Consider the following 9,136-nt stretch of genomic DNA (forward strand, 5'->3'; position numbering starts at 1 on the left):
ACTGAATCGCCTTTAACTTATACTACTGTTAGGTCTATACCTTTGAAAAGATAAAGTAATAGGAAAAGGTCCTATGTGATCCAAAAATTGTAATCAACAGAACCGGCAAATTTACCCATAGATGTGTGAGAAAAGACCTTCGATAATAGCTAATTAACTCCATCACAGAGATGAACAAACTGAGACCTAGCTAGGTAGGATGATTTGCCTAAAGTTATACAAGAATACCTTGCAGAGTTAGGATTAGAACCTACATCCCATAATCCTCAAACCAGTGTCCTTTTCCTCCTCCTAAGCAATGATCTAAATCAAGAATTTGCCATTTCCATAAGCTTTGTTTTCTGCCTCTTGTCTAAGATGATCATTCATTTTTCCCATATGAATAATAAAGTCCACTCATGTTTTTTTCTTTAATGTATTTTTATTGTGGCACACAGGATGGGGATAGGGAGTGATACAATGTGTGGTTTCAGACTTAATTCAAACAATTCCCAAATCCCACTCTTTCTATTGGGCTAACCTTCCTTTTTAAACATCACTTAGCTATCAACAGCACTCAGTCCTCCAAATCCACTTTCCAAGACCAAAAATACAAAAAGTTTAGTTTCACCCATAGAGCTATCTTTGCAAGCAGCAGTCTGTCAACAATGGATCTTTGAGGTTCAAAGCCACAGCACGACAGAAAATGCGTTTGCCTGCTAGCCATTTTAATGGAAAACATTTGACAGAAGTGAGTTTCAAAGGTGAAAGCACAGAGCAGCATATAAATGAAGGCAGATAAAATGCAGGTATAAGCATCGACTTTTCCCCCTCTCCCCCTCCTCAAAAGTGGCATTAATTGTACAATAATATGGGGAGGGGGGAATCGGCAGACAAATCAGCTTTTGAAGACAGAAGCAGAAAAACATATAATCGATAACTTCTGCACTAACCTACAGCAGGTTAGCTACCATACAAGCATCAGCATTTCATAGGATACGTTAGGCATGGACAGCTATGAATGTTCTAGTTAAACCAAGTTCTTAACCAGTTGGAACCCTCCTCTGAACCTCTAGATTTCCAAATTAAGATCCCCAAAGTAATATCCAAGAGACCCATGTAGGATATAGTTTGCCTCTGTTAGGTATAATAGTTGCTTTTACATTTGGCATCAATTATTAATTGAGGGGCTTTAAAGCTAAGAATTTCAGGGCAGCCACAAAGAGTCCAGGAACTAAGCTGTAGACCCAGAATCACCACTAGCTCAGTTTTGGAGGCCAGATATAAAGGGGCTGGGGGTGAGATTTGTCTCTTGCTCTCCATATCTTTAGACATTTTGATTACACATAAACGATAATGATCTGTTTTTATCATCTGCTCCACTATAGTTGCATTTGGACCAATTAAAGGAAAAAAAAAAAAAGCTATTTGCTATTGAGCATATTAAGATGTACTTTCTACCCACTTCACGCTGGTGACTTCACTGGTGCTCTAGTTCATGTGCCCATTTACTCAGTGGGGTACATTTAGTCCTTCTTCCCACAGATTTCACTATGAAACCCATCCTCTGAACAAATTTGTGATTTTGTACTGGGACCAATGCACTGGTATTGCTAGAGCAAACTTTAGGATGTTTTTCTCATCCACTGAGCCTTATTCTTTCTGTTAATTACTGATGATATTTGGAAGGATGGGGGGAAATGTTATGGGATGGGGAGAGAGGTAGGGCAAGGAGGAGGTAAAGGGTGGGGAGGATAGGCAAGATTCCTGAATGATAACTTAAGCTTTGAGTTCCTTAGAAAGCACCAATGGGGATAAATGTATTATTTAAGAAAGGGGACAATTTGATTTTATTTTCGGTATCATGAGATTCTGAGATCAGTAACCTGGCTCCTCACTTGTCAGCTGCACATTGCTTCAATGCATATTTGAAACTCTTTAAATTAACACACGATAGCCACAACAAGGGATTATAATGCCGTTCCAGGATGCCTTTATTTGCTAGTTATTGCACATAACTTGGGGTCATTATTTTCTAACCACCAAAGGTTTCCAAAGATTAACTATATTTTTATCAAGTTTAACATTTATATCAATGAGTTTGTTTATTCATGTTTTTTTTTAAATTGTAAATGTCTGAATTATCCACACTCATCAACCCAGAATTCATAAGCATGTACCATGCGCAGTCTGGCAGCAAGCCAGGGAAGCTATCAAGAAGCACACCAAATACTCTTGCATAGGGGAAGACATTTAGCATAACAATCACTTTCAATCTAAGTCATCTCAGATTAATTAATTTTTTTTTTGTAAATATATGGTTTCTTATTCTTTACAGCATTCAGTGCTCAACAGATTGCGTAGTGGTGGGATTGTTGACCTGATTGGGGTGGGGGGGAAACCTGAAATAGTCAAGGAAAAGAGAACTCAATCTTTCTTCTTCTGCTCTACTGCTTCTTCTCCAGCAGCATCTTCTTCCTTCTTCTCTTCCTCCTCTTCAGCTTCCTCACCTTCCTCTCCAGCTTCACCACCCTCTTCTTCCTCACCTTCTTTGTCTTCAGATTCATCCTTGGCACCTTTTAAAAGGTGCATGAGATGGAAGGGGGTGGGGGGAAGATCAGAGTTAGAAGCAAATCATGTTAGACTCAACTAGCTTCCCAGTAACCAAGGGCTGAATTTTTACTCTCTAGGGTCACAGAGCTAAAATTGACTTAGGGCAATTTGGCCACGCCTTCCATTTTACAAATGGGGAAAATAATACCCAGGTGACCTGCTTAGGATAAACCCAGTAGTAACTGTCAGAGATAATACTTGAACCCAGACCTCTGCCCCCAGAGCCACTTCTATACTACAGAAGAACATCCTATCCCTATATTCATGTTGTCTACTTCATGCCCATTTTTCAAATGCAGACACGGCAAACAATCCCATTGAATGGATTTTCATAATTGGACAATGGAGGCCCATTAATTAATAATTTAATAAGTAATAATTAAATATTATTATTATTATTATTAAATAATTAAACAATCCAATTTACTTCTGGAGAGCCAAAGCCAGACTCTTCTCAAGACCTAATGGCTGAATTTTCCTTCTCTTTAGGCACTTGATCCAAAGCTCTAGTTTTTGGCACATAGAACAATAGCTGATGCTGTACAAAGAACAGCAGAAGAAAGGAAGGAAGAGCAAATTTTAAGAAAAAGAAAAGCAAAGATTTTTAAAGTGCCCTTCTTCCCCTTTCTACTTAATCTCCCCCTCCCTCCATATTCTTCCTAGAAAGGAAAATCATGTCAATGATCTTATTTAATATATTACTAATAATTGCAGAAAAAGATTGTGCCAAACAAGTTTTGTTCCTAAGTGCCAGCAAAATATCAGGTTCAATGTTTCTACTTCTGTAAAATTAGGAGATTGAACTTGGTCTCAATTTCCCCTCCAGCTACAAATCAATGTTCCTATATTCTTCTAAGTTATATTCTGCCTATGACATTCTGAAACAGATTAATCGTAGGCCATATTCATGCTAGCTTTCCATATGGAACAGTCTTATTTGATTCCTAACAACTCTGGAGTAAGAAGCATGATTATCCCTATCTTGCAGAGAAGTAAACTGAGGCCCAAGAGGTCAAATGAATTAAGGTCCAATAATTAGAAACTAATAACAGTAGTACATAAACCCAGGTGTTCTGCCTCCAATTTTAGGAAGCTTTTGATTATAACTTATTTATACAGAAAATCCTGGGGATTAACTTTCTAGCCTTCTTTTCGGTGAATTTGATTTTTACCTTCTTCCTCTTCACCTCCTTCTTCTCCCTCCTCCTTCTCTTCTTCCTCAGCCTCTCCTTCTCCTTCAGAGGGGGGCTCATCTTTGGCTTCTTCTGCTTTGGTCGCCTCAATGGTCTCCTCCACCTCAATCTGTTCCTCTTGGACGTGACTGGTGTAGTATGAGGGGAAGGCACGGGCAGACATCAAATATGAGCTGGTCTGGAGACCGCTATAAGCGGAGCGCCCAAAGACCTGGGAGCTCTGGGAGTAGCCACTAGTTAGACTTCCAACACTGGTGAAGCTCAAGCGGGTCTCTTCACCTTCCAATAATTTCCTGGGGAGCAAAAATAGTGGGTGGTAGGGAGGAGAAGCATGTGTTTGGGAATCAACAACACCATATTCTCTAACTTTAAAAGGAAAGGCAGAAAGAATAATGCGAATTTTAGCTAGAATTTTCCAAAATAGTATTCAAAAGTCAGACTAGAATATTCCAAAATCAAATTTTAGGTAATGATCCCATTCAATTTAAAGTCTATATCATCAATAATATAGTCTGAGGGGAAAAAAAAACCCTCAAAGTTACAGCATCATCCACTTGTAAATCTTAGAGGTCATCTAATCCAACCTTTTCCACCTCCATTTTACATACTAGGAAATATTAGAAACTCTCATACAGAGCTTAAATCTGTCTCTGCAATTCCCCCTTTCTACTCCTCATTTTGACCTTGACCAAGACTCCCAGCCATATAAGTAGCAAAGGCAGAATTCAAAGGGAATATCCCATGCCTTCCTGTGCTTGTCTCTCTCCACAATTAAAAATGGGAAGCTCTTAAGTACAAACCATCTTCTTGGTCAAACGATCCCTAAAACTTTGCTACTGAGAGGTTAGGAACCTTTCTTGAAAGTCTTCACAATAAAGATTCTCTGCCTTGCAATGATTTTTTTCTTCTTCTCCTGTACTAGGTATAATGAATTGTCTTCTATTCTTCAGTTTCTACTCTTACATGCAAAAGCAATATTTCTCCCCAAATCAGAAAGCAAATAAAAGAACTTGAAACAGCCCAGGCTGGATTCTTTTAAAGAAGAATCCATTTTAATGGTTAAAATTTGGACAATTAAGCTAGCTAATGGCAATTTTATGTCCAAGCCACATTTTTAAAACTGGTGATGTTTAAGGCAATTTAAGGTGAAGAATCCCAAATTATTTAAGCAAGGGAAGAATCTTTGGGAATATAATGAGAACTACAGGGCTTGCTGGAAACAGTCAACAGACATTTATTAAGGGCTTACTATGTTCCAGGAGATCTGACTGTACCCATTAGAATTAAAAATAAATGTCAATATCCAGATTTAGCTCATGGATCAGCCATCTATGCATTTCTGAGGAAAGTGGGTCAAAACCTGAAATGGAATACCTGTCAAACCAAGATCTTGGAAGCAAAGAAATTAACAGGACTACCTGCAGAGTTGACTGCCACCGAAATTTTAAGATGTTCAGTGCAAAGACAGATCTGAAAGGAACTTTAGGAGATGAATTGGACTCACTCAGTGTACAAGTGAATAAACCGAGGCACCGTGTAATTAAGTGTGACTTGTCCAAATGCTTAAGACAGGCTTTGAGTCCAGGTCTTCCTGACTTGTCCACTGTCTCAGAATGACAAGTCTTTCTCCCAAAGAGCCTGATCTGGAATTAAGTCCCAGTCCTACCCCAAGCTTGATAGCTGCTGCAGATGTTGCCCTCCCCCACTCATACCTGTAGGCTGCAATTTCAATATCCAAAGCCATCTTCACGTTGAGCAGATCCTGGTATTCCTTCAAGTATCGAGCCATCTCGCTCTTGGTGGTTCTCAATTCATTTTCCAATTTGTTAATTGTGTCCTGTCAGGAGTGAAAAAAACAGACCCTGGAACACAACCTTCTATTTCTTCTCCAGATATGTATTTCTTAAAAGAGAAGGTAGACCTCTTAGCACGTTTCTGGTGGCAGATTCTCTACCTGTTAGGTGGTCTGCTACTGCCTCACTCTATGCACTCAGAAGTGATTATGTTCCCTAGAAGGGCCAGAACCTTCCTGAATTCTCTGCTGGCTCCCAAACTGCACTGTCATGGCTCACCTCTAGAGCTCCACTTGCTGCCTCCTTGGACCTGCCCCACCCTTCCATCAGGGGCAGAAAAAGGCAGCTCTTTTGTTTGAGCCAAAGCCCACTCTTGTCTCCTAGAGGCCAGGGAGGTGGTCGCACATCTGCACAGCTCCTGCCTGCTTTTCCCTGCATCTGGGACGGAAGCCAGCACAGCCACAGAAAGACAAAGCCCGTTATTCAGCAAGTCTTGGATTAGACTTCATGGTGACCAAGCCGAGAGGCCGGCAGAGAGAGGGACAAAGGAGGGCTGGAGTTCTTTATAGAGAGCCAGCACCCTTCTCCAACAACCTTCAGCATAAGCAAGCTTCCAGCCCTCTCCTGGACTGTTTTTTTTTTTTTTTTTTTTTTTTTTTTCTTCTGAAAGGCTTTTTGCGGACTTTAAAATACTTCTATGTCAGCATAGGGATAACAACTATTGTCAATAATAATCATCTTCCTAAGTCTCTAAAACGAGGGCTTTAGAATAGCTCTCCACGGTCTGTCCCTGTTCATGTGGAACATGGTCTGGTCTTGCTCTGGAACACCCCAGTGTTCCGGTCCTTGTGTTCTATAGAAGGGCACGGAAGTTACTGTCAGCATCACTTAACTGGACCACGTTATCCTAACTCGATGCATCAGTGTGGGGGAGGGGAGGAGTCAGCATCACTTAACTGGACCACGTTATCCTAACTCGATGCATCAGTGTGGGGGAGGGGAGGAGTTAGCATCACTTAACTGGACCACGTTATCCTAACTCGATGCATCAGTGTGGGGGAGGCTGGGGGAGGGGAGGAGTCAGCATCACTTAACTGGACCACGTTATCCTAACTCGATGCATCAGTGTGGGGGAGGCTGGGGGAGGGGAGGAGTCAGCATCACTTAACTGGACCACGTTATCCTAACTTGATGCATCAGTGTGGGGAGGTTGGGGGAGGGGAGGAGTGAGGGGGATGGATTCATGAGTACTGCCACCTATTGGAGGAAGGGGAACTTTCCACACTTTTACCAACTGGGCAAACCAGAATAGCGCCAGTCCGCGTGTGGGAGGCGGGCCCTCCACCACATACGGCCAGGGTGGGGCGGTGCCCTGGTTGCGCACAGCGACCCCACCCCCTCCATCCCCCATCGCTAAGGGGACGCCACCCTCCATCCAGAAGCTGCCACCCCTGCAGTGCGTACTTTCCTCCCTCGCGCGCCCCCTCTCCGGACCCTTCCCACCCGGCTCCCAGGGGGCGTCCTGGAAAGCCTTGGGAAGGTAATTGGATAACCTGTCACCCCCTTAGGAGACCGCCCCGCCCCTTCCAGCCTCGGTTTCCTCTTAAGTCAAAGGAGGCGTCTGGATGAAGTCTCTACTAAGAGAGTCGCTCCCAGCCTCGTTTTCCTGGCTGTCCAGTGGGAAGGTGGCCCTCCCGAGCCCCGCCCCCTGCCAAGCCCAACTCCTCGGCCGGCGCGCGCGGCTCGTCCCGCCCCGCCCCCCGCAGCCCCCGGTTCTCCCTCCCCCCCCCCCCCCCCCCGCGGCCCCCCGGGTGCCCCGCGCCGGGATTACCTGCAGGGCGCTGATGTCGGCGTTCTGCTTGTCCTCCAGCTCCTGCAGCTGCTTCTCCAGGGCCTCGTTCATGCCGCGGCACGCCTCGATCTCCAGCGTCTTGGCCTTGAGCAGGCGGCGGCTCTCGGACACCTCATCCTTGGCGGCGCGCACGGCGTCCGTGTTCTTGGCGGCGCTCTCGGTGAGCACGGTGAAGCGGCTCTTGAACCACTCCTCGGCGTTCTGCATGTTCTTGGCCGCCAGCTTCTCGTACTGCGAGCGGATGTCCTTGAGCGCGGCGGACAGGTCGGGCTTGGCGGACACGTCCATCTCCACGGAGATCTGCGCGTACTGGATCTGCGCCTGCAGCTCGGCGATCTCCTCCTCGTGCACCTTCTTGAGGAAGGCGATCTCGTCGAGCAGACTGTCGATGCGCTTCTCCAGCTCGGCGCGGGCCAGGGCCGCCTCGTCGGCGCCCTTGCGCGCCTCCATCAGGCGGCCCTCGGCGTCCTCGCGGCTCAGCACCTCCTCCTCGTAGCGCGCCTGCAGCGCCCGCAGGGTCTCCTCGAGGCCGTCTCGCTCGCCCTGCAGCGCCTGCTTCTCGGCGCTCGCGTCCTCGACGGCCAGCCGCAGGTCCCGGATCTCCTGCTCGTAGAGGGCGCGGAAGCGCGACGGCTCGGCGTGCTTCTGCCGCAGCACCAGCAGCTCGGCCTCCAGCACCTTGTTCTGCTGCTCCAGCTCGTGGACGCGCTCGATGAAGCTGGCGAAGCGGTCGTTGAGGTCCTGGAGCTGCACCTTCTCCTGCGTGCGGATGGACTTGAGGTCGTTGCTGATGGCGGCCACCTGGCTCAGGTCCAGGCTCTCCAGGCTGGGCAGCAGCGACGCCGAGCTGGACGAGTAGCTGCGGCGCACGGAGAGCGCGGCGGACGAGCCGGGGGCCGAGTAGCTGGAGTAGGCCGAGCGCGCGGCGCTGCTGTAGCCGCTGCGCACCGACGAGATGTGCACCCGGGGGCTCTCGGCCGCGGCGCCGGCATAGCGCCGCTTGTACGCCGTGGCGTAGTAGGGCTCGTAGCCGAAGGAGCTCATGCTGCCGGGGAGTGGGGTCGGGGGGCCCGCAGCCCGGCCGGCCGCCTGCGCCTGCCCGGCGAGAGCGAGGAAGGAGAGAGACGGGGAGAAGGAGAGAGAGGGGAGGAGGACGGGTGGCTGTGTGCGGCTCGCCGCTGGCGCCCGCCCCCTTTTATCCCCGAGCTGGGGCTGACGCAGCCTCTGGGCCCGCCCCCTCCCGGCTGCGGGGGGCGGTGGCCGGCCCTTGCGGCAGCCAAAGAGAGGCGTTGCGCCACTCCGGAGGGCGGGGGCGGAGCGGGAGCGAGACTGAATGAGCGAAGCCGCGCTCCGGCCGGGAGCCGAGGGCTCGCCGCCCCGCCCAGCCCCCACCTGCTGGTCCCCTGCGCTCCTCGCCCCTCCGCCAACCTGCAGCGCCCGCAGCTATCGTCCTCCGCCTCCATCTCTTTTCTGCTCCCCTTCCTCGTTTGGGCACACCCGCTGTGCCATCTGCCCGTGCCATCTCCCCGTCCCCATCTTCTCGGCCCTCGCCCTCCGCTCCTCTCCATCCCTAGGCCAGGAAATCTTTCTCTTAACCCCCCCCCGGCACCTCCCTCCGGGGCCCCTGTCCCCCAAGCACCTAGCCAACCCCACTAAAACCTTGCCCCACTGTTGCTTCAGCTGTCTCATTCCCGGGGACACTGCGA

The 9,136-nt window shown here is 48.1% G+C and overlaps 1 protein-coding gene across 1 annotated transcript; it reads right to left on the minus strand.

Annotated features, from left to right (window-relative positions):
• Positions 1–401: 401 nt before the first annotated feature.
• NEFL (neurofilament light chain) lies at positions 402–8,594 on the minus strand. The gene is made up of 4 exons (XM_074285429.1): positions 7,410–8,594; positions 5,498–5,622; positions 3,765–4,078; positions 402–2,555 (listed from the first exon to the last, which is right to left on the minus strand). The coding sequence occupies exons 1-4, from the start codon at positions 8,472–8,474 to the stop codon at positions 2,407–2,409; spliced, it is 1,653 nt and encodes a 550-aa protein (XP_074141530.1). The 5' UTR covers positions 8,475–8,594; the 3' UTR covers positions 402–2,406.
• Between the last annotated feature and the right edge of the window lie 542 nt (positions 8,595–9,136).

The sequence above is a fragment of the Sminthopsis crassicaudata genome, chromosome 2, assembly GCF_048593235.1.
Source record: "Sminthopsis crassicaudata isolate SCR6 chromosome 2, ASM4859323v1, whole genome shotgun sequence".
Taxonomy (NCBI): domain Eukaryota; kingdom Metazoa; phylum Chordata; class Mammalia; order Dasyuromorphia; family Dasyuridae; genus Sminthopsis; species Sminthopsis crassicaudata.

Coding starts and splice junctions, on each gene's coding strand:
- NEFL (XM_074285429.1), bottom strand. CDS start 8,474: ATGAGCTCCTTCGGCTACGAGCCCTACTACGCCACGGCGTACAAGCGG. Junction 5,623..7,409: donor CCGACATCAGCGCCCTGCAG/GTAATCCCGGCG, acceptor CACTCCTGACAG/GACACAATTAACAAATTGGA. Junction 4,079..5,497: donor ATTGAAATTGCAGCCTACAG/GTATGAGTGGGG, acceptor TTTGCTCCCCAG/GAAATTATTGGAAGGTGAAG.